The sequence below is a fragment of the Dermacentor albipictus genome, chromosome 4 (assembly GCF_038994185.2).
Source record: "Dermacentor albipictus isolate Rhodes 1998 colony chromosome 4, USDA_Dalb.pri_finalv2, whole genome shotgun sequence".
NCBI classification, from domain to species: Eukaryota; Metazoa; Arthropoda; class Arachnida; order Ixodida; family Ixodidae; genus Dermacentor; species Dermacentor albipictus.
In genome coordinates, this window is record NC_091824.1 from 166,655,667 (window position 1) to 166,681,931 (window position 26,265).

The 26,265-nt window shown below is 47.5% G+C and overlaps 1 protein-coding gene across 4 annotated transcripts in view; it reads right to left on the reverse strand.

Annotated features, from left to right (window-relative positions):
- LOC135910073 (pleckstrin homology-like domain family B member 1) overlaps positions 1–26,265 on the reverse strand; it is a 540,261-nt gene that overhangs the window by 425,132 nt on the left and 88,864 nt on the right. For all 4 annotated transcript variants that reach the window (XM_065442075.2, XM_065442073.2, XM_070537776.1 and 1 more), the window contains exons 2-4: positions 7,183–7,339; positions 4,789–4,909; positions 2,649–2,831 (exon numbers count right to left, since the gene is read on the reverse strand). In XM_065442075.2, the coding sequence (XP_065298147.1) occupies positions 2,649–2,831; positions 4,789–4,909; positions 7,183–7,290 (412 nt within the window). In that variant the 5' untranslated portion in view covers positions 7,291–7,339. The remainder of the gene's footprint in view (positions 1–2,648; positions 2,832–4,788; positions 4,910–7,182; positions 7,340–26,265) is intronic.

Consider the following 26,265-nt stretch of genomic DNA (forward strand, 5'->3'; position numbering starts at 1 on the left):
AACTTGCAGTGCAATTCTAAGTCCTGAAGAAGCATAGCAGTGTTGGGCACTAGCTGTGTCCATTTCTAGTATGTAGCAACATTGCAACTAAACATAATGATGAGCACCTTTGATTTGGCTACACAATCTACACTACAGCACTTTTGTCCTCAGATACTGAAGCCTGAACAACTTGTATCCCATAACATTATTCGATTTAGTGCAAGAACGAAGTGCGGTGCAGACTATGCAGTCTTAATATAAACTCTGTAGAAGACAATACAGTGGTGCACTTTTTAACTAGGTAATTGTTGATTAGTTTGGAAGTTATACTGCTAAATGATAAGACAAATGAAAGTGCTTTGCAGTTTTTTTTATTAACAAGTTGGCTAGCTGGCAGAAGGAGGTGAGCTTAATGTCCAAAACAGTCAGTGGTAATGCATTTGTAGAGGCTCATAGTACGCTAAATTTCTTTTGTTTGGTCCGTCTTGCATGTTGCATATTTTACCCCCTCAACAAGTTGCATCCTTCAGCCACTGCCGCTACCACAATGAATACCATAACAATAATAAAAAGAGAGCATGCATTAAATTTATGTGCAAGTATTGGGAAAGGATTTTTCTAATTAAAAACATAATTCAGGACAACTATTGCCAGTAAAGCTTTACTAACAAATAAGCATAAGCAATACACAGCATCAGTATTCTAGTACATAGAGTGCAAAGAAAGCAAGAAAAAATAATGGTTTCAATAGATTTCCCAATGCACTGAATAAATAGATGCAATGCATTAATAAGAAACTGATAACACTAATTTGGATTGGTGGTAACATATGATGTACATGACACAGGGAGAAATCTGTAAACACTACTACAATAGACAGCTTGATGAAGCTGCAATCCACCATGCATTGAAGCATGGCAGCATCAGTGAACTGCAGTGCATCCACAAAACATTGCAACTGGCTATACAAAAAAAATGGCTACACATGAACAAGGACATTTATCCCTAGTAAGTATAAGAAGAATGCACATAATGTGCCAAAGAATGCAATAAACTAAAGAGTGCAACAATCCAAAACGATTCATCAAGCTAATTAAATGTACATTGAAAAGAAAAAGCATAAAATAAAATCAAAAGTGGTGCAATGACAACAGAAAAAATAGCAGAGAAAAAAGCAATGCTTCCAGAATATCATGGTTTGGTATGCAAAAGTAAGTGCACTTAATACTCACAGTTGTCTTCCTCATTCGGAGACGTGGAACAGAAACATGGAACAACTGTTGTAACTTTAGAATGCCGCTCCCTCACAAAGCATACAAGAAAGGCTAGCAGACACGTAAAACCCACAATGCAGGGGAGTACAGCAGGATCAGGCCACGAGTATAATATATCTGAAGTTGAGCTAATTGTTTCTAAATGTTTAATAAATATGGTGGTTTACTACAAGTACAGTCACCCTGACAGTTTATTTCAGCACAAAAGATATTAGACAAAATGTTACCAACAAACGGCCATGAAAATAAAAACGCTGATAAATTACCAATGTAGAATGATTTGTTATCGCCAGCATCATGGTGTGCCTGTAGCTCACATGCTGGATTATGCATTAAACATCAACTTCTCCTCACTGCAAGGGGAAACGCACATTTAGTATGCAATGTCCATGCCAACATTAACTATGTTTGCTACAATAAGGTTTACCTGGTTCACCTGTATGGACTATAGCAAAAAAGTTTTTTCCCTCTTTCTTTCCCTAATGAAAAAAATAGAAACTCAATTCAGACCAACACTCACATTTACTATTGCAAACATCATATAAAGTGCTTCTACTGTATAACCGTCCAAACTTACAGTTGATAACTGAAACTAAAAATAAAGTACACTGAGAGGCTAAGTAAGGACAAATATACTTTTCACTTGTTCAAAGAGCTTCAAATTCCTTTAGGTATGTGTTTGTTATAAAAATTGTTTTCATTGAACAGTCTTCACTTCTTCCTGTTTACGTAGCTCGATGCACCTTACTCAATGGATGCTTTGGTCCCATTTTGTTCTTTCTCTACAGTCAGCTGCTTCTGTTGCCAACTACTCCCCCAACTTCTCTGTAGCCAACTTCTTCAATTTTCTGTTACAGACTTCTTCCCTTCTTCAGTGAGGCGACGAACTAGACTAGTTGGTGTTCATTAATTTCAAATTGCATTGAGTGTCAATAACCACAGTAACAGTAATTACCTCTTCTTCTGCTTATCTATTTGGGCACCTACTCAGTGGTACATGTCCAGTGTCTTGCCGAGTAGATAATTTGAGTCACTGGGTATGGTGCCAGTGAGTATGTAGGACAGAGACGGCTACACAGATTAATATAAAATAGCAAATGCTGTTACTAAGAAAGTGTTCAGGCAAAATTCTACATGTGCAGTGCTTTTTAGACATCAAGGTAATGCCTAACTAGTATTACCACCCAGATTGTAGCTCGAATTTGATATGAAGGTCTGATGATTATGCTCCCTTAAGATTATGCTCTCCTAGGACACTGATTGACTTTCTGTTAAGAAACAGCTCAAAGCATACCCGTTAAGTTTACTGCAATGAAGATTATTCTTATAAGTATGACAAGCAGTGGTCATCCCAAGAGGAAACACAGCATGAGCACGGCAAAATGAACATACCCTGATGTAGCCTGGATGGCTCGGTAATTGCCATTCCATCTATGGATATCACTTTTCCAAGGGGATGCAGGGTAACTTTTCCAGATTCATTCTGGATGTAACAATGTTCAGCCTCAACAGCTGGCCCGTGAACCACAATGTCCTGTAGCACAGGAGCATCATTCCTTCCTATTCTTGTCTTTCCTAGAAATCAGAAAATTGCCACCATCATCATCATCATCTTATTGCGGTCGTCATTTGTCACTTGATCCGTTAAGGCCTGTAACAGGGCATTACATAAGGAAGGATAATGAGCATCCACAGATAAAGTCATGAAAAAATAAAAGACAGTAGAAAATATATGTAAGAAAATATATGTAACAAAAGAGTATGCACTACTGCGCGGAAATAGCGCAATGGAAATAACTAGTTGTTTTAGCAAGTTATCAATACCGGCTTAATTTTTCATGAGCTAGTTGAACTAACAACTTTGCTGGAAATCGGTTTGCGATCCTGTAAGCTTACACAATTGTGCCTGGTTTCTTTCTTTTTAATTGCGATAGCAATTTTATGGATACACCAGGCAAATTACAGCAGTCGTCGTCGCCGTCATGTTTCGTACAAAGACAAAGTCCGATACGATCGCGGCAGCGCGTTGATTGATGTAGGTACAAGGGTAGGTGCGCGAGGGTGAGCCGAGAAGAATGGTGGCTTGATGTCGCGTGCGCAAGGGAGGAGGGCGGGAAGGATCCGTGCCATCTTCTCGCGCGCGCAAGGGGGGGGGGGGGGGGGTCGTGAAGTTTGCGCGCTAGAGAAATGAGAGAGGGGGAGGGACGCATGTTAACTCCGGCCGCTCAGCCGCGGAGGGAGTAACGGCTGAGCGCGGCCGCGCGCCCCGTATCTTGGAGGCAATCTGCGGTGCGTGCAAAGGTTAGGCAACCCAAGATAATTGATGGCTGCGTGTGCGCTGTGTTCTCGCGGGCCTAGTTCCCGTTGAAGCGATATGCAGCACGAAGGGCGATTCGCTCGCCGCCGCTGCCACTCTTTATTACGTCAAGCGTGCTGGCAGCGGGTGTCGGCGGTCATCGAGTGAGTGAGACGCGTTCATGTTTGCCTGTACGTGCGTCGCACCATGCTTGCTAATTTAGTTAGCGAGAGACTTTTAACAGCAGTTTACATGGACGATAAAATTAATATCATTAATAATTTGTACAGCTGTCTAATAACTTGCTGTCGCAAACAGTGCACACCTTTCGGGCGAAACTGACTTTTTTTCGCACACATTCAGTAAATAAATATGCTTCAGCTAACCCAAAATAATAATAATAATAATAATAATAATAATAATAATAATAATAATAATAATAATAATAATAATAATAACATATTCCGCAAATGGAAACACTCACAGCTGCGCAATGCAACTATTATAGGCACATTGCCTGTTTTACCCTCCGACAACCCATAATTTCTTTTCATTGTTAAAATAAGGATTGACGGCTTGTGTATAGAATGCACCAGTTGGCCTTAATATCCATCTTTATGAACGCTATGTTCTCCTGTTTTTCCATTAGATGTTGTTGTCGCTTTTTATCTTTGATAACTGTTGCCGCACTCACTACGCCTGTAAATCACGTTTCTCTGCACTAGAACACGTGATGCTACAAAGCCCACTTTAGACATTCAGGGACGCGCGGTACGACGAAACCTGAAGTGCACTTCACTGCCCAACGTATAACAAGTATTCAGCAATACCTTTACCGCATCTTCATAATTCAAAAAGTGCCGGCTAATTAATGCATCTTACAGAAATCGAGACAGCACAGTAGTACCTCAGCCGACCACCATTCACAACATTTTTCTTAGTTTTTATCAAATAACTTTTTTCTTTTTTTTTTCTTTTTTCTTGGACAATGTGACAAGTGCATTGAATTTTTTGGGGTTATATACGCCACGTCACGGCTATAGGCTATTTAATTGCGCATCGTCTCTAGAACTCTTTACTTTCTGTGCAGGCGGACGCGGACCTTTGTACAGGAAACGGGTTTCAAGGGCATGCCCACTCGTAAGCCATCGAAAGAAGGACTCCCAAGGACATTTTTTCAGCACGTTTCCAGGGCGACGCGGAACTTGCAGCGCGAGCTGCAGCAGGCAGACATACCTTCAGGGAGCGGGTGTATGGTGACGGACGTGCTGAGCCTTCCTCCGCCGAGGCTCACCAGGTGCGGCTTCTCCTGCTGCAGCCGAACCGCGTGGCTCGTCTCGATCACCTCCAGGTCATTCTGCGATGACGGCATACATCTCCGCGTAAGCCTCTCACGGCGACAACTGCTAAAATTACATCGGCACAGTTGACTGGTAAGGTTTAACGCTCCCAATCAACAATGGGGCAACGAGAGAGGTCTTAGCGGAGTGCACTGTTTTGACCGCCTGGGGGTCTTTACCGTGCAAATATATACCTAAATACGTGCGAGCGGTTTTGCATTCCGCCCCCATGTGAATGCGCTTGACAAAACGGAACTACTCACCTTGGTGGATAAGTGGCTACGTGGGGTTCTGCTTGAACTCCACACGTTTAATGAGTGAAGTTACGGAAGGTCGCGGACTCAATTCCCGGCCGCATTCATCCTTCCTGCAGTCCGGTGTCTCCCTAGCCCCAGTGCAATTGGGACGTTAAACTCCATGAATCAATCAATCAAGCTGCGTAATCGAACCTGTCACCTCCTGCTCAACTGCTACTGCCTGAACGGCGAGGTCATGCTCTTGTGGGCGCCCTAGGACGTGAAAGAGGGTGTCTTTGCGCACAGTACCGTTGCGGTGAACTCGCATGTCGTACTCCGCCCGCATTGTAGGAGCAACCATGCACGCCCGGTGAGAAATGCGCGTAGAGCAGGAACAAAGAAACGGAAGCGCCAGCTGGCATTACTCGTTTCAAACTACTTCATCACTCGTCCGGCGGGGCGGGATCAGTCGTTAAAGGAGGTAATCGCAGCTAATGGCCAAACTTTCTGCAATTTTCGCGTGAACAAACCGCAGCAGTACGTTGCCCGGTGATTAGCGGTGATTGCTAAACGTCCCTCATTTCGCAATGTTTGGAGAAATTTAGATCCCTTCCAGGCACGATAGCCTTACAGATGTTTGCGATTTGAGTATCATTTTCCCCCAATAACAACACAATTCTTTATTATTATTATTATTATTATTATTATTATTATTATTATTATTATTATTATTATTATTATTATTATTATTCAGCAGGCCTTGCGCTACAGCTGGTGTAACGCTCCCTATCTCCCTATCACAGCTAGGGAGCTACTATGGGTATAAGCTGGCTTCGCCACTCGTCTTTCACTTTTGCGCTGTCATTCAGCGTACCCAATCTTGACTCGAGCAAGAAATAAAATACACTTAGGTTTCCCTGGTCCTCCAGCAGGTACACCCCTCCCGCCAAGTCTTTTGCGAGCCTGTACTAATGAAACGCATGCCTGTAGAAGCGCAAGAGTGAGCGCACTGAAGCTACGGAGACCAGAGGCAGTGCCCAACTAAACGGTGCAGTGTAAACGAATGACACGCGATCTGCCCGTAGCAGGCACATTTCTCTCCAGACGCGAATTCAGTGTGGCCCCACATTACCCACGACGCGTCAAGTGAGAGCAGCGCAGCGGAACACTTGAAAAACAGAGAGCAGCAAACCGGGATAAAGAACGCGGCACGCCACAGCCGACGAACACCGCCCCGCGCTCATCGCGGAAGCCCCGGAGGCCGGCGCCCGCAAATCCTCACACGAGGCAGCAGAAGCAGTAGAACAGCCAAACGCCCAAAAGCGACGCGGGATGATCATTAACGCCGCTACTAGCTAGGAGTGCCCAAGACGCGGCGGCGGATAATGGAACAGGCGCCCGGCATCGCGACACTGTGTTAAAGACGCCTTAGGGCGGGAGGGGGGGGGGGGGGGGGGGCGGCTCGCGCATTCGGACTCGGAGAAGCGCGTTAATCACTTCCTGTCTGCGCCGCCATAACTTTCGTAATGACTGCTAACCGACGCCCTAGTTTCGCTCTGTTACGTGGCATCCATCTCTCTCAGTCTGCTCCGCTCGTTGAGGCGCGCTTCGTTTCTCGTTTCGCGAAGACGTCGTCAAGACTGCTTGCAGTGGAACCACTCGAAGGAGACCACAAGGGTGCCTACAATTTTCGCACAGACCACTCGTTCATTTGTCTCTACTGGTAGCTGTGCCGCTTTGTTCAGCCCGTATTCTCTAGCACACATGTTAGCGCATGTGTTAGGGAGCACGCAATCCACGCAGTGAGCTGGTTTCTTACGTGAGTACGAACGCTTCGTTTGTCGCCAACTGCAAAAGAGAGCAAGCATTTCCACTGGTTTGTGTGTTTGAACGCAGAATGCGTTTTCTCGCAAAAAACTACGCCGTTTCTAAGTGCAAGCCGGCAACCATAACAGGCGGGACCTCGCGTCACTGTAATTGTACACAAAGCGCGGCGCACAAGCGTTTGCTTCGCAAGGGAAAGCAATGGCCGGTGGGTATAGCGTCGCTCCTACCTTGGGCGTCCTCGAGCGTTCGTTCGAAGCGGTGCCGTGGTAACTGCCGTTGAGGTGGTGCGGTGAGCTGTAGAGGTCAGACGAATTGAGCAATCTTACAGACGCCATCGTCACAAGCCTTCTGGTGACGTCAGCAACATAGTAGCCTCAGGAACATCTGCGAAGAAAGCGGAATTGTGGCGGAGTCACTCGATGAGTCGGGACGTGCTAACAAGGTCGGCGATAAAAACATGGCAACGTCCTCAAAGCACAATTGAATATTACCGTATCTAAGGTAAGATAAAGAATGTAGTGGTATTATTCAGACGGCACAGTCAATGAGACACAAATGAACAGGATGCCAGACATGGCATAGGGAACGAAATTTTTTTCGCGCATGCTGCACGCGACAACCCACTAAATTTCACGACGTCACAAGCACTATCTACAGATGGCGGGGTCGTGTTCGACGGCCTCGAAATGCAGCTCACTTTCTGAGACTCCTTACCCGAGACATAACACCAGTCCCACGTACAGATAAAAGAACGCGCATTTCTCGCAAGCCCTCACGCGACACATGTGTATACATATACGCTATGGCAAACACAGAAACTGTCCATAAGCGCACACGAGCGCGTTGTTGTCAATAGATTTGGGGTGCGGATATTTCAGGCATCTGTGCGGCATCTTTGTCTGTTTTTTCTTTTTTTCGACTTACTTGGTGCACACTATTTCACTGTCCTTTGAGGCTGAGCTCATTCGAAACGCTGCTTTTATAAATCTGTCCTCCTGTTCTTATCCCTGTAGAGACTAGTTCTTTCTTTTACCTTTTCGTGCAGCGAAGGACGTTAATTTCTTTGTACCTCTGCCTACGAGGCGACGTGAGCGAGTTGCTAACGCGCCTTCGGCAACCAGTGCCTTGCATAGAAAGAGCAGCTTTCATGCCGTAGCGGATGTCGGGAGGCAGTGTGGCCAAGCTCGGCCAATAAGGCTTTGTTCAGGAGCGGTGAAGAAGAAAAACAGAGAGAGTGGGAAATCGGCTGCCATGGCTGAATGGCGTCGCTCGCGGTATATAGTCTTCTGGGAGGGGCAAGAACGGAGGCGAAACAAAATTTCAGTAGAAAGAAAGAACGAACGAACGAACGAACGAAGAAAATGTTTTGCCACCCAAGCGCGCACCCGGTTCCCAGGAGAAATCCAAGAACAGAACAACGACGGTTAAGAAAAAAGAGAATACGTCGAGCGTTTTCATTTCCACGCGGATATCCTCGGACTTTTAACGACCGACAGCTCGCAACGAAGCCTCGACGCAACTGGTCGAAAAAGGAGCAAAGCCGCCGCTACAGCTGGAAGAGCGGTCGCGCATTCTCTGTTGTTTTTTTTTTCGTGCGAGCCTACGAGCTGCACAGCTACGAAAAAGCCCAAGCGGAGCAAATGCGGCACAAGAAGCGTGCCTCTGCAGCCGGAGATGAGCACATCAGCGCCAGCGCCGCTTGTGGAGAGGGGTGGGAGCGCTGGCGGAAGATGGCGAGAGTTTTATTCTTGCAGAAGAGTGGACACGCGAAAATAAGCGTCGTTTACATCCCGTTCCCTCCTCCTGCCTTCTATCCCCCCTCCCCCCCCATCCCGCTGCTTCTTTTCGAAAAGCCCACGCGCGATCACTTAATCCACACGACAACCACGCGCCAGCAAATCGGCCTTGAGGATTTCACTGATAGAGGCACGAGTTGTTTTGGGCCGACCGTAAAGGCAGTCCCCGACACTCGAACGGTTTAGACGCACACGGCCTCTCACTAAAACGCGCAGCGCTGTGGAAGCTACGTCTGATCTGATGAGAATCCGGAGAGAGCTTCATAGCTCCGATACATTCTACTCAACGCACCACAAGAAGTCACACATTGCACAGTCGAGCATGACAATGAGTCGAATCCTGCAGGAATAGTGCATGAAGGCCGGAATAGAAGGCGCCCTTGGTTCAGCAGTACTAAAATTCACTGTAAGCAGACCACCGCACAAACAGCTGGCTTTTACTAGTTTTGGCTGAATAGCGAAGTGCACTGATTACCAGACTTGGAAAGCATATTTAGCGCCAGCGAACAAGGAAAGAAGGGAGATGACACCACAGTGCGCTATAGTGGTGTCGTCTCCCTTCTGTCCTTGTTCGCTGGCGCTAAATATGCTTTCCAAATCGGTTTACCAACGCACTCAAAATATAGCAATGCTGATTACCAGACTTTGTGCTTATCCTTTACGCTGTTCCCCAGTAACTCCGGAAGTATCGAAACATAACTAGCGTATACGACGATAAGAGAACTGCTTGGGGTAGCGCGTGCTTTAAACAGCAACAAATATGCAGTGCGAGTCAGAGATGTCAGAAGTGTGTATAGAGCTATGGGATGGATGATTGGAACAAACAGGAGGATGCGACGTTCTCCTGTTAATCATTACGTACGCCAACGCACATCCAACGTCCCTGCAGTGGCAATCGTTCCACGGGCGAGAGGAAATAACGCGGTCGAAACTCGACGCCGTTGCTTTTTGCGGACTACAGCGGCTGCCTCAACACGCCTCCTCTGTAGCTTCCACGCCACTGCACTGTTCTGGTAACGAAGAATTGGATAAAACACGAAATAAACCAGGACGAGGTGAGTAACACCGGACTGGCGTCAGTCCTGTGTACTCGTCTCGTCCTGGTTTATTCCGCGCTACAGTTTTATCCTTCTTCGTTACGAACCAACTCGCCAAAGAAAATGTTTTACAGAGCCGGTTCTGGTATAGTTAGGTTGAAAGAGCGCGCGAGCGTCCCCAATTATACGGCGCCTTCATGGGCAGGAGAGCGCTGCGACTGAGCGCGCCGCGTGGCCATCGATCATGACGAAACGAAAGAGGAACAGAAATGACGCGCCGCGAACCGACGAATTCATCCCGCGTAGCTGTAGCCATCGTATCGAGTTTCGCGAACTGTAGCTGCGAAGGTTCGCCCTTTGTGGCGACCTACAACATCCGACGATGCGATCTGGAAACGCGGAAATCCAGGTAGGGTACAAGCGGCCACGCAGGGCCGCGCTGCAACTAAAGCACCAATACGTGCTTGAGCAAGGCGCAACACGAGCCTATATTCACGAAAATAATTCTCGAATCAGTGGTATTATAACAGGGCCCGTGTTCAAGAAACACTTCTTACATTATGAGGTTGTTCGCAAGAGCAGATGCGAACCAGTCATGACGTCAGGCATTATGTGAGCAAAGGCTGCCGGCCAATGGAAAACAGCCCTTGCGAAAGAAAAGGTTTGTGAATTCGGCGCCAGAAGTTTTAATTAGGTAATTGAAGCCAGGTCTTATTCTATGTATGCCAATTTAGTGAAATACTTAAACTAGCACGCCACAAGGTGTCGGGTGAAATAATACCGGCAGCGCCGTAGCGGGTGGCGGCACAATTAAGGAGGCACCATAAGGCTATATGGTCAGTGTTCCTAACAAACTGTTAGAAATATTAATTTTAGAGCGTAGCCCTTAGGCGCCCGTTGTCCCTTGTAAACGAGCGAACACAGCGAAGGATGAAAGCGAGCGCGGAGAGCAACTGCAGATGAAAGACGGTGATAGCGAAGACAGCGCGACAAGGAAAGCAGAGGAGGAGGGTATGGCGAAAGCGTGAGAAGAAAAGCGTAAGGTCGCGCCAGACGGGCTCTGCGGCGACGATGGCTACGAGATGGCGCCAAAGTAGTGAGCATCGTCTATATGGAAACAAAGCGCTGAATGAGCGGAGTTAGGTCTGCGGCGGCTGCGCTGTGAATTGCGCCCACGCGTCACCCACGCGCCGCTTCTCACGATCTCCCGATTAGCGCGGCAGTCGGGAGATCGTTTACGCCTCCGTTCGCAACGTGCCGCACGAGACAGATTGTCCGCGCCAGCCAATATATCGCGAAATGGAAACACGTATACAAATGCGCTCCAATTTCGAATTGTGGAGTATCGTAATCGCAAGTGAATTTTTTAAATTCCGCTATCTGACCGTGTCCTATAACGGCAATAAACACGGACTATACTTAAGGGTTCTAGAAACTGACGAGCTACGAACGAATCAAACAGCTATATGTGTTGGTTCATAGACGATAAGTTTGCTGAGCCACTACTGCAACCTCTATGCGAGGACGAGGAACGCTTCCATCACACCTTTCTTTAAATACACATCTACGTCGGAGGGCAAGCTGCTCGAAGAAACACACGCATACACATACATGTATATATGAAAGCAATTCTGGATCCGAGCAAATGCTCACAGTGAAATGGACGCGTGTATGAAGCGATTTTGAAGAATATCGTTATCCGAAGCTACTGCATTCAGTGTAATTCGTCAGGGGAGATCGCACCTCGAAATGCCTGCCGCCAAAATCGCGCACTGTCGGCCTCGTTTGCACATGGGAGCTCGTGTCTGCGTACGCAGCAGAAACACGATGTAATGCACGTCGCCAGGGAGCGAAGCCTTGTCCTGACCGGCAGGCATTAATCAGCAGGCCGGCAAGAAAAAGAAAAAAGAGCAGAATAAATTGGTTTCATCCGCGCGTTCGTCCGCTAGGGGCTTTGAATGCTCAATGAGGCGAAGCGAACGACAACTTTGGCGCCGCGTATCTCGAAGGAAGTGAACCGTGCGAAAATTTCACAGAATCGATTCATTCTGAACAACAGCCCCCCGGCTTGCAACAAGACGTCCCACACAGAGACGTCGGTGCGCTTAAAGACTGAATGCGCAAGTTCTAAATGGTAATTAGCCGTTTCTTCGCGACAGTTACACTTTCAGTTAGCTAGGAAGACGGAATTTAAGAGCGAGCGTATGTTTTTGATGAAAATAGCGCAGACAAGTGATAAAGACTCTTTTTGAGAATCAAAATGCGGATGTGCTTTCGCCTTAGTGCATGCAGCACGACCAGCAGCGCCGCCGCCTAAAAGCGTGTCACTCAAAACAAACGTGAGAATTGGAGACGGCCGGGTTCGTGTAGAGACCCCGACTGACTTTGATAATAGCGATCTTTGATCAACAAGCAGCACACGTACGTAACAACGACTGTTCGGGGCACTCTCATTTCTTCGCCTCAGACGTATACCGAGCACAAAACCCAGCGTATAAAACCGACACAATATGACGATATTAAACGCGCTCGCATAGTAGACAAAACGTACAGCTAGTATATATCTTGTAGACAAAACTCCACATGTGCACAGGCTAACGGCACCAATGACACCTGCTAATGTCACTAGGGAGAAATGGTCCCGATAAAAGGGGGAAAAGAAAATAAATAGGACAGAAAACCGCCAGCCAGTTTCTTTTCAGTTCAGCTAAGGCGGAGAAGAAGCAAATTATTCGTAATATTCGAGCGAGAGAAGAGGCAGGCGGACGCCTACCGCGCGTGCGCGAGCCAGCAGCAGCGGCTATACTTACGGGCCGATACGAGGCGAGACGCAGGCTTCACAAACCGCGAACCTCCTTCGCGTCGTCCCTCGCCCTATTCCGCCCCAGTGCTCCTCTTTCTGCACCGCTGCTCCTCCGTGAAGACCGCAAATTGGACGCTGTTTGCGGAGCGGGCCGCCAGTCATCGCGCGCTCGTCATGTGGAGCACGGACGGCTCTCCTCGTGAATAGGAGAAGAGTCGGCCAAAAGCCACCCGCCCAGCACCGCGCAAGACGACACAGGCAGAGACGGAATCGAGTAAACAAAAAATGAAGAAACAATAGAAAAAAAACTATATATATATATATATATATATATATATATATATATATATATATATATATATATATATATATATATATATATATATATATATATATATATATATATATATATGCACAACGATATACGAGGCAGCAGACAGTCTCGCCCCGTTAGAGACGGCAGGCGGCGCGCAAAACACAACACGCGCGCACAAGCGGAGCAGAGGTTCAACGAACGCGTCAACCGCGTACGGAGCCCGGCGCGCGGCTTTTTGGACGCCGGCCAGCGGGAAAGACAGAGAGCGGGCAGCCTTCCGGCTCGAGACGACGCCGTCGCAGAGACACTGGCACGCAACCGCGGGTGAGACAGGCGGGGGATACGCGTTCCGATGGAGGTCTGGCAAGGCAGAAACGAGGGCCCGAACTACACGCGTGTGCTAAGTCGTGTTTTTCATAAAGGATTGTAACTCTAATATGCGGGTGCATCGACCTTCGGCTGAAATACTGCTTTTTTTTTTTTTGAAGAGCCTTTACGGCCATTTCGATGCCGAGATGTAAAAGCCCGTGTTTGCCTCTCTACTACGCAGTTATACGACGCAAGTATTAAACATAATGTCGGAACTTCAAGGCTTCGTCTAAACAGCGCGTAGGCCACACTAAAATACCGCATATATTTGTCTGCGTTTCCACAGACATGTTTATCGAGTTATATGTCTCTGTCTGTCAACCACGCATATTCGCACGAGCGCGACTGCCGTCAGGCCCCCGCGTGTCGAGGAAATTGTATAGTGGCGGCAGTGTGTTCCGTCACTACGACGAGGAACGTCCGGACATAAAAACGAATCCAACAGTTTTCAGTTCCTTTATTTAAAGTTCGCAACCTAAAGTGACGCACAGTTGCCGCTTCACACATGCTGTGCAGTGCACGGGCGAGTTCCCGCCTCTTGGCACACGGGCGGCCTGCGCAGGAGAGGACGCGAAACCTGCCGCTGTGAGAATTGACCGCGAGACGCGTTTTCAGCCGCCAGCGATGCACGTAATATAACGAATTTCCGAGTAACCATGGGACAGTGTGGATTATCCCTTCAACATTTCGGCCAACGTAACGTGGAAGCTGTACTGCCACACCATAAGAATTACAGGCGTTTTCTATCGAAGTAAGACTTAAAAAAAAACTGGGTCAGTAATAGCGTTGACCCATATTTGTGAATGGCGCAGAGGACGCAAAACCGATGCAAGCTCATCAGTGCTCGTTCATTTCGGCAATACTGTCTTTTGCGCCACTAAAAAAACAAAATGAAAATTTAAAAAAAAGAAAATACGAACAAATGTTACTTACGAGTAGTAACGCGTAGTTTCGACTTAAAAAGTATACCGGGTGTCTCAGCGAACATTTTCAAAGCTTTTTGTTCTTTTAATTGTCTGTGACAGCACAATTCTACTCCATGAGTTGGTCTACTCGAAGAGGCGGACATTATTTGCACAAAAAAAATTGAAATGCATAATCGACTAATCAATAAACATCACTAAGTTTCTTTACTAATTACCTTATGGCACATACTGTTTTTACAAATCCCAGCGAGGGAGTTCGCATGGCGGATCCACTTGGAACGAATTCTCAGGATGACACCAACTTCGAGATATTAACTCCCGAACTTTGCAGAGAAATGCGCTGGCATTCCAGTAAAACAGTAAAAACGACGTTTCGTGGAACGTAAGTGGAACGACGGTGCATTTTCACCGCAAGATTGACGGCGCGTATCTCGTAAATGGTGTCATCCACACAATTCTTTTCAAATGCATTTCAGTTTTTGCGCGACTAATGCCCGCCTCTTCGTGTATGACCAGCTCATGGACTAGAATTAATTGTGCTGTCTGTCACAGGCAATCTTTTTAAAAATTTGAAAGTGTTCGGTGAAACACCCTGTATATCTCAGAGCCAATTATATATATATATATATATATATATATATATATATATATATATATATATATATATATATATATATATATATATATATATATATATATATATATATATATCACGTTTTAAAGAATCAATAACGAAAGAGGAGTTCACAAATGTTCAAACAGCTAGCGGCCGCATTCTCGGTCGATAACGTTATGCGATACTTTAGGCGTTGCGCGATGTAACGGCCAGCGCAGCGTCCCATCGGAACGGTGGGAGTCCCTTGCATTGGCTTATCCAATAAATGACAACTGAAAATGCATATCGCAGAACGTAATATACAGAGAAATTGACCGCAGTATCAAGTAAAAGGTTACTATAAGGAACAAGAAACTCGCCGCATCATTGCAGTTTGCGCGATGAAAATCAACATTCGTAACATAACGTACGCAATAACACAACATACTATACATAAAAAGCCGTGTTAGGAAGAAACAGGAAGAAATGCGGGAACGTCACGCAACAAACGTATGTAGCATTCGTATAAAATACAGAGGTCACTATTCAATTTTGCCTAGGAACTACTATTTGTACCTCTCCAAATGCTTATCGATTTCAACACGCACCACATCACACGCAAGATATTAACACTATCGGAGCACGCCCAGCGTAAAAACCTTAGCAGTTCGTTACCACAGGCTCGAATTATCCACGGGTTTCCGGGATGCTAAAGAAAATCACACCGTGTCGACGACAAAAAGTAGTGTAAGACGAGTACGAGTTCAAACGAGACCGGACTGCCGCAACAAAGGAGCGATAACGTGCCCGCGCCACGTTATCGAACAATGCCAGAGATACCATCCGCGCCGAAGACTGAAAGAGCGAAGGAAATTGGAGAGAATCTGGAAATATGACGCTACCTGCACGCGGCGAGCACGGCGGCCGGAAATTCTTGGCCACCTTCCAGACTGGCGGCTGCTCGCAGTTCATTAACCCCACGGTACTACGAGCTGGGAGCGCCGCTACCGGAGACAAAAATGCGGGTGTCCTACGCTATTTACTCGGGGTACGTCAAAGCACAGCCCCAGCACAAATGGTGTAAACGCACTGCTCCATTATTCCCGTTTACCGGCAACTACAGCTTCAAAATATCGTGGTCAAACGCTACGCCCCTTATAGATTGGATAGAGATTGTCCTAACGATGAGAAACGAGCAGAGGTCGACCTGAGGAACGTGTATCCGGCCTACCATTGGATGCGCGCCTGAATAGATGGTAACTTAATCTCCAATTCCCAATGCGCGCAGCCTCCATTCCGTGAGGAGTCTAAACCTAGCACACAAGGAGACCGACGGTCTCAGAACCTGTTAAACGCTCCTACAACGGCCCCCGAAACAAAGCAGACCTTCGGGTTATATATCTTCTTGCTCGGAAACAAGTACTCGGGAGCTTCTTGCGGTAATCCCGGCACCGTAAGCCATCGCGGCTGCAATCAGCGCTCGCTCGCTTCCGTAACTATTGTGAGGTAATTAATTTGCGCACGACCACGCTTGTTCCGCGACGTGGGAACCAGCAACGCGAGGCAGAGAAGGGCGTAGAGAGAGGAAGTGTGTGTGTGTGTATGCGCGAGGGAGGGGGGAGGCTGGCCTGGCGCGATCAAAAAGCGCGACCGCTTCTCACGCGCTTCGCACGGCGGCGAACTCACGGCTGCTCTCGGGGCGGTCACGACCGACGGCCGCCGGCCAAGAGGCCCGCGGCGTGTCTGCACGCGCCGCCGCCAGAGCGCAGTTGGGAAACATGGCCGAAAAGTCACGTGCACCGGCGAGCCACCGCTACATCGGCGGATGGGCCCAGCGGCCGCAAAGGTTTCTGACGATCGGGCGTTCCATCACCTGCCGAAGAGACCCAACACAACGGGCTTTGCACTGCTCTCTTGAGGGCAAGGATTCACAGTGTCGTCAGCATACGCAAGGGTGGCTCGCAAAACGGGCGCCAGGTGGTCGTGATCTAGTCAGCGAAATTATAAAGCAGGCGACGGCCAATCGGAACCGGTTATGTACGAACCTTTGCGAGTCCTGCCCATACCTCCGCGGTTCGCTCTTCGCAGTGTGAAGAACAGGAAAGCGCGTTTTGCCACACTGAACCTCGAGAGCAAGGAGGCCGCGGATAGGGTTTGTGCGAAGGTTTGTTTTTCGTACACCTATAAGCGAACCAGCCGCGAAATACCATCGAGCCTAGCGGTTACGCGGCAGCGAAAGTGTAACAACTTTCTCTTGAGGTGGTCGAAATAAGCGTGCGTAAGTAAACCCGCGCGGAACTTAAGTCCACAAGACAGAGTCTTGATAAGGGAGAAATGCAAACAGAAGCCTCAAACGAAGTGAGGACCCAACAATTTATTTCCTAGTTCCACGTCTTGCACTGTTTCCTTCGTATTCGGATTATCAGCGATGACACCAGGAATCAGGGTTTATTATTATTATTATTATTATTATTATTATTATTATTATTATTATTATTATTATTATTATTATTATTATTATTATTATCCCTTCCCCGCTTCTGTCGAGCTCAGCAGCCGTTTATCTCAGACGCATCTCCATTCGGTGATCGCGGCATGTCTTACTGTTTCCCTCTTTCTATCTACCCTATCCCATCTTTGAGTTTCCCTTTCTCGCAGCCCTCTCTCGAAGGACCGAACGACGCGTGTCGCACCTACAGGCAGTGCCAAACCAGCACGGGGGTCAACAACGCCAGGTAGGCTTCGCCCGTGATACAAGAGCCTCGCGGTAAAGACCACTTTGCAGAACCTAGAGGCGAGGGAAAGGAAAACAAAACAACGTCCGTTGCACAAAGTCGGTGCGCAGTGCGTCTCTCTCCTCATTCCTCTCCTGCCTGCTCACTTTTTTCTCTCCTTCTGCCCTACGCTCGAAAGTCTTCAACTGTTTTCCCTCCCGCCTCCTTAGCAAATCCAGGCTGAAACCATCCTCGTACTTCCAAAATTATGACGTTCTAACATGTCCACTGACATGCCCTTGTTCTTGTTTATTAAGTCTCTTCTAGAGCGCCATCGCGTGAGTGGAACTATCTCAGTGGATTATTCACTGATATTAGAAGCATGGAATTTGAAATGAAGTAGTATCGTTTTACTCCCGAAAATCACTGCAGTAGCGGACATAACCTACGTCATATAATTGTACTAAGGTTGCCATTTGGGCCTGTTGGCGAGTCATAGGTGCAGATTACATAGCCCGTTCTGGTGTCCGTCTTCGTAACGCACCTGCGTCATAATCACTGATTATAGCTAATTTAGGATGCTTATCGCCGCAAGCTTGGATATGGGTATCTGGAAACCGGCGGTCGTGGGTTCCCCACTAAGTGGACAAGGCAGTGATACTTACCGGCTTCAATTTCGTAATTGTAACGTGTGCGTTAAAGTGGCTATTCTAAATGTTAATAACTGAAGTATATTCAATTTAGGAGCTCGTTGAGCATTATCGCACAATTTCTTATTTGCACCACCGCTACCAATTTTGCACAACCTACCTTGGCTCATAAGCGTAGTTTTTTGATGCTCTAGTAGTTACGCCTGGCTAACAAGGCGGCTGGATATAAGCCACGACTACCAAGCCGCCACGAAGCTTAGAGAGCTTAGTCGCGTCTTCGCTTCTGCAAGTTTGTATTTTACGGCACGTAGCAAAACGAGGATGCACTGAATTTTCATTGGCTGCGCACAACGATGCCCCGATAGACCGGTCAGCACACACCTGTAAGGCTGGCAGCAACAAAGAACGTCCGTTAGTTTTATTTCTACAAAATCTAGAAAATATAAGTGCTTCCACAGCGAATGCCATTGCACACGGCTGCTACATTTGTGTCCCACGAACTGCCGCGTCATCATGAGCGGCGGCTGTCTGACCAGGGTGTGCTGCTGAGCCACAAGGTCTTCGATTCAATCCCCGGGGCAGGCGAAGCGGCACCGCGAAGTAAACCTAATACAAGGAAACAAAGCACACCGAGATCGGCGCGCATTTTTAAATAAGCTCTAAGTAAAACCACATCACTGCACCACCTTTCTAAGGGGCCGCACGTATCTAAAGTACGGCTTGGGACACGAAGCATCCCCTATTAGTATTCAACGCGGTACTGTCAGGATTGGGGGCTCAATCCCACCGTTTGTAACTCGTTGTCAAGATTGGAGTCGGGCCTGAATTAGAACGTAGCTGGCCCCTGCCGTCGTCCAACTTATCCACGCTGAGGACGTTGATGAAGGGAAGGACTGCTTCTCATCGAGAACGAGGAATATGGGTTTATTTACAGTATCTATACAAGGATGTTGCAGGTCATCAGTCAAGCATGACTGCGAGAGAAAGTGCATTGAGTAGCCGCACAACAGCGGTTTATAAACACTCGGTCCCCCCTCGATCCCAAGGTGAGGGAAACGTTCGTCCAGTTATCGTAAACAAGCCGCCTCTCTGCGTGACGGCTTACACACACACACTTCCGCACAGGTTCACGGTCCGGAACCGACGTCAGAGGGACTTCGTAGAACTCGGGGCTTACTTCAGGAAAGACCCCCGCAGCGCGTCCGCCATGGTGTCCATTGTCCTGCGCCTTGAACGGCACGTGGGAAGAGGCCTCCGTAGACGTTCCCGCGGGCACTGCGCCGCTCATAGCAGATCAGGTACGCGGTGTCGTGTTTAGGCACAAAGCCTGCTTCGCCGAACGTATTTAGTCACAACGGCGACGAGGCTAGAGCGTAACAGTGGCGTTCCAAGAAAAAGTTGCCGCCGCTGTCGCAATTGGCTGGCAAAACTTGCACTTCAGCTGGCCGTTTTTAACAGTACGTCCGGTTAAGTTCATGCATATAGTATACGCGAGAGCATAAAACTATGGAGCCGTACGTAGTTTTCGAGAAGACGAGAGCACGGATAAAATTCTGCGAATAATTTTTAGGTTTTTTTTTTCTGTCCGCAGCTATACCTATTTCTGTTTTCGTCCAATTTGCACTCATTTTGTTCTTCATCAGTCGCGTTATTTCTTTCCTGCCGACGCTTCCTCGCGTCGAATACGAAGCAAATAAGCCGGCACAACTCTAAAACGCAGCGCACTCCCTTCAATTCGCCACGGTGCACGCTCTTCGTATCCTACGCCACAGCGGCCTGCCGTGCGGCCCGCGGCTCCGAAGCCGCGGCGTGTGCCGGCAGGCAGCCCAACTATGGGCCCTATTTTGAACCCTCTTGGTATACCCAACCTCACAAGGCATTCTCCGTACCTCCCACATACACACACGCACGCCAGACCGAGGATAGCGGGGAACTCTCGGCTGCCGCTTCCACCGAGACAAAACATCCGCCCACATCCGATGTAAACATAAGTGGGCTGCAGCTCCGCAGCCCCCTGCTGCGCCCCCTACCCGTCATCCCTCCGATATTCGCCTTCTCCCCAGGAACCACGTCCGCTCAGCGAGCGCATCGCCAACGCCGCACCGTGGTCGGGGCGCCGTTGAACAAACACGACGAAAGGTCAAGCCACACGCGCTATGGGTCTGCTTTACCCGCACACGGCGGTAACATAAACACGGTGTCTGCATTCGAGATGAGCTGCACTCCCGAATCACTCTACAGGCCTCTTGGACCACAACCGAGCGCGTGTAGGAAGGCGGGGTAGCAGTTCGTGGATGCTAACAAGATCGCCAGTAGCAAGGGCGGTGGTTAAAGCGCGGATATTAGTAAGTGGTTAGGACATCGCAAGCAGGCCACGAATTACTCATGCCGGAGCACTTCGTATAGCAGCAGCTGATATATATTTATTAATTTATTCATTTATTTATATTTATATGCGCCGACATCTCATGTAAAAACTTCAATTAAGGGATTTTACATTAGAGTTGGGTTGCAGTTTTTCGTAGCTTATGCTTTCAACGATTTGTTGTTTGAATGGGCCAGGGTTGAAGCGGAGAATGATGGTATAGAGAATGATGATGATATACATGTTTTTATTATGGGATGGCTCGAAGGCCTATTATGATAGAGCTTACGAAAAAGGACGAGCCACTTTGCGAAGTGATGAAAGGTCGGAAAATTAGCGCACGATTTCATGGCGGTAACGCTTGAATGATGGCAATAATCAAAGGAGACGAGTCGAATGGCGCTCTGCTGAACCGGTTCTGATGTTTTTATGATGTTAGTTCGGTGACGGTCCCAGACTGCGCATACATATTCCAATTTGGGCCGCGTTAGAGGAAAGGGCTATACGTGCGTTTCATGATGAGCCTAATCTCGTGGTAGGTATCGAGAAGGTGAGCGTGGTTCACAATGACAAACCAAAACCCATGAAAGTAATGTTCGGGCAGACAACGTAAAGAGTAGTTCTATTAGGCCAAATTGTCACAGTACCTAACAGTTTGAAGTACTCTCTAAAAGGTACAGTAGAGTGGCTTCGGACAAGTGACATTAAAAATAACATTCCATATTGCATGTATTTCGCGTGTCATATACATGACACGTGATAAAAAGCTACTTACAATGAAAGCAACATATATAAGAAAATTACATTCTGGGGTCTTACGCGCCAAAACCACTATTTGATTATGAGGAACGCCGTAGTGGGGCACTCCGTATTAATTTGGACCACCTTGGTTTCTTTAACGTGCACTCAATGCACGATACGCGGGCGTTTTTGCATTTCTCGCCCATCGAAATGCGGCAGCTGTGGGCGGGATTCGATACCGCACCTTCCGGCTTAGTAGCACAACGCCGTAGCCACTTTATACGCCACCACGGCGGGTGGAAACAATTGACTTTCTTATACCAGACCATCGTGACATGGCATGAACGAGTATTAATCATACAGCTTCCAGAAGGCGTGTTGTTATATGTACAGAAGAGTGCGTTTGAATAGGCGACATCAAAATAATAGATACACGATAACTAAAAAATAAAAATAAAAACGCGGCACGGAGTTGGACCAGCGTCGTGGTGATCTTTACCGCGGTGCGTTTCCGCTACGGACGAAAACGAGGTCCTTTTGGACGTCAGACATGACGGCATGTGACATCTGACAGCCAACAGAATGGTTGTTGCGGTCGTCTGCTCAAAAATGTTCACGTACAGGGTTATGGTTTGTCAACAGGCACCATGGCTCAACTTGCCGATGCCCATCAGACACCAAAAACACAAAACGCGCTGCACAGCGTCTGAGCGTGGGGAGGTTATAAAAACACCGTTCTATGCGCAGTAATGCCTTGACCGGGAGATATGCCATGCAACTGCACCGGTCACATTTTTTTCATCGGGAAACTTTCCCACGCAAGCGGCAACCGTATCATGCCGAGAAGTTTCGCTCGGCTCTCTACGACGCTTTTTCCATAGCTCAACATACACTGCACTGCGCACTTCTGAATAACATCAGCCAGTTCCGCCTGAAAAGTGCGCACGCAAGTAATGTGCAACTCGCACAAGGCACTGTTTCCGCTTTGAACCTGAATCATGCCAAGAATACTCATCTCGAAGATTTGTGATATATTCAGAACTAATATTTCTTTTGCAATGCAGTCGTTGGATCAAAATATTAAGTTATTTAAAATGGATTCCACGTGCTGGCTTCTTCGTCGCGTGCCAATTTGCGCCAATTCTTCCGTCCTCCGTTGCACCACGAAATCGCGTCCTTAGTGGTGCCCGCTTATTGTGCTATATTTCAACACTGTGTACACTGCCCCATCCGTATGACTTATACTCAAGCTCCCTTACTCCATCTGTATGTGTACGCATGGTGACCTCACCTTAATTTTTATAATTTTCCTTTCTTTTTCATGTTTTCCGATTTTTTATTTCTCGTGAAGGTGTACTTGTGCATAATGCTGGGATAACCAGCTCTTCAGCAGCTTTATTTTCCCGCATTTTCAGCGCATGATAAACAACGCTCAAATGAAAAGAAAAAAAACCCCGAAAAATCAAAGAACACAAGAAAAAGATGATTTTTTTTTTCTGCTGCCTCGTTTACGGTCCCACGCGGCAGAGCGCCGCAGACTATGAGACGTAACACATGTGGGTGCGCGCGCGTGTTCAGCACCAACCAAGAAAACAAAAAACGAATGGAATAAATAAGCCCGAACCCAGGACTCGCTCCAGCTATAACTTGCTGCGTTCATTAACAGCCTCTCTTGCCGTTTAACTTTCCTCCGGGCGTGAACTCACGCAGGGAAGCGCGTTTCATCCAACACGCCGGGCGCACCTGCTACCCACCCGATATATTTGCTTATTTCCCCTGCTCGCAGAACTGAACCTTGAAACGGTAATTTACCCGGCGAGATAGACCGTGCTATAACGCCACGGGACACACGCCTCAGTTTTTATTTTTGCACGCGTCGCCTTTCTGAAAGCTCCGGCGGTCGTGCTTTTATCTTACTGCTTTTTATTCTTTTGGCGCACGCTTACAATGATTGTTTACTGCTACATCACATAGCTCTTTGATATTGAAAGCTAAATTCAGTAGTACCGTGCTCCTTTAAACTAGGTTGAAAAAACAATGAGAAAGCAAAATGAGCACATCCGCTCATGAAATACTGCTTCTTCACATAGGGACCGAGGACGCGGCGCTATGCATAGCGCAATAGCTTGAGATCCGCGAAAGGGCGCCGCGCGAGTCCGGTGGCCACTACGGTATACGCCCGTCCTTCGACTATACGGCAGAAACCACTACACCCCGACACAGGTTGTGGGATCGAATCATCGCCTAACGGAGCCTCGGTTGGGTGACGGCTAAGCAACAAGCGTAAGTTGTATGCGAAACAGCGGACCGCCACTAAGAACTCCGGAGAGTGGAGGTGGACGTTTACCCACAATTTCTGCACTAAAGTACGAACTGCAGTAATATTCGTAATGTCCTTTTCTTGACTCTGTGTTTGCTCACTCAATACGTAACTGTCGACGCCTACCGAACTTAACAGTGCACAAATTGGTGCGGCTTGTCACCACAGTGGACAGTGGATATAGTGGTTGCGTTGCCCCATGACCAGCGGGCACGAGATAGTTTTCAACTTGCTTTAGGCAGCGCTTTGCCTTTCGTCCTCTTTTCATTACTAAACTGCAATCTTGTGAGTTAAATAAGGCAGTTAATAAGTCATTTAATGAGTCATACTCTTGCAAAGCTCCTCAATAAGGTAATAGCCATAATTGCACGTCCAGATGTCGCATGACTGAACTTCATTAAGAGATGTATTTCGCACATGCACGATGCTGTAAAAACTTCATTAAAGTTTTTACAGTATGACAATATGTGTTCGTTTTCACCTTTAGTTGCCTGTGTTTGTTTGGCTGCCTTTAATTTGACCTATTTGTCATGCATTGTTCACGCAGCTTGTTTCCTTATTGAAATTATGCGCACCTGTACTGTTGTTTATTAATGATTGGTGGTGATTTTGGTGAGTCCTGTTGTGCGCTCCGATGGACGAACCTTCGACTTCGACTTCTCAGTCAGAACATGCTCCCGGCTCCTTCGGACGGTCGTCCACGCAAGTGCACGAACGAGGCCAAGGCGTCATCGGAGAAACATCGCAGTGCTTTCGCATTCATCCATGTAGGGATACCTAACTGCCTTTTGAATATCTTTTTTATTTTGCTCTATGCAAAATATAATATCGTATGTTCATCATAACAGAGGCAGTCATATTCCACTGTATTTGCTTTGTAAAGAAGTGAGCTGAAGGCCATTCGAGCTGATTAGTTGATCTTTAAGCGTCGACTCGTCAACCTGTACTCATGGACATTTGATTTTGAATAAACTAAACTTCAACGATAATGCCCTATTATACACAGTCCACAACTCGGACTGTTGTGAAAAAGAAAATAATGAAGCACGTACGGGATGTAGGCGTGAAAAGACACGCAGGGCGACGGAAGCTGACGCAAATGTCACGCGACACCAATCAGCGTGAAATGGGCGGAATGTCACATTGTGTATGCTAACCCTGTGCTGCAAGCCAGTCGCGCAGGAAAGGCAGGCAGCCAGGCAAGCACAGTAGCCGGTTTGCAGGCGCCGTTCTCGTCGTAATTTTTTGTTGTTGCTAAGGCGTTTTGTTTCTTTTTTTCGCCATTCGAATCTGTTTGCGGCAAGGGAGGCACATACAGGAGAGCGGATGTCCGCTACACGCTCACGCAGGAGACGAAACGGATGGCAGCGCGCCGACAAGTTGACCAGAAACAACCTGCGTAAACTAAATGTACACGGCGTGACAGGAAACAACTCTGTCCGACGACCTTCGTTGCCTCTCTTGCGAGCAAACGTGGCTTGCCTGGCGGTATGTGCTCCGGTAAAAAACGTGCTCAAAAATTGCCGCTATGTCGCACTTTCCGGCCGCTGACTTCGCTGCTTTACAGCGCGGATACCTGGTTTGTTTGTGCGTTTGAAAACACCTGAATAGAGCTTTTTAATCGACAATGCAGCACTGAGAAAATTGCGGAGCAGAGCTACTTTGAGGCAATGCGGATCCACGCGTCACTTCTCCGCATGCACAGTTTACTGCGGGATAATGGTGCGATTTCTTTCTTTCTTTCTTTTTCTCTTTCTTTTTTTCGTTCTTTCTTTCTTCCTTTCTTTACGTTACGCTTGTCTTCCTCATTATTTAATGTTTCTCTATATTGTGCACACGTTACAGTACAATGTTCATGGTTTAGTTGATCCGTCAATGACTACATTCATGTGTTTCTCGAGCGAAACCAAGTAAAAAAATAACACCGGCTGCACAAGAGCCGGTCTGCTTAGAAAAAAAAAAGGTAAGGTGAGAAAGGGCAAAGGAGGAGACGCTTATTAATGTTTACACAATAGCATGAACCATATGCTACATTTCTGCACAATAATTATCATGATCTATCACAGCTCACAACAGGAAACTACGCAATGCTTACACTAGTGGCGTGATATACGTAAGAAAAGCATAAAGGGGGAAGCGGGGGCGGAGGTGAAACACGGGGAGGTGAAAAGGGCGAAAATTCCACACAAGAGAAACAACCAAAAACGAAAAGGTAACAGAAGGCTGCAGAAGAAATGCAGGACGCAAGGAAACAAATGAATAGTCTAACCGAAAATTACCACTGACTAAGAAAACAAAAGAATATAATGCGGCTAAAGATTCACCTGTCACGCCTCAACTGTTATTGTGCGAAGATAGGGGACATTCGTGTGCCGGCAGTCCACATCGGTTTCCGCGACCGCGATCACCTACGTGCACGGTCGTGGTTCCTGTGGGCAGAGCCGAGTCGCAGACCGCTAATTTACCGGCACTGCCTGCCGCTGCATGATAGACAGCGGGCGATGGCGACGCTTTCGCGCCGCAAGACGGTATACTTACACACTGCATGCATGGCAGGCGCGCGTGCAAAACAAAAAAAAAATCTGCACGCGTCTCCCGGATCGCGTTCAGCGAGGCGCGCACTCGCGGCCCTCTCGACTAACTGCTCACAGCCCTGAACCGAGACACCCGTGCGTCCC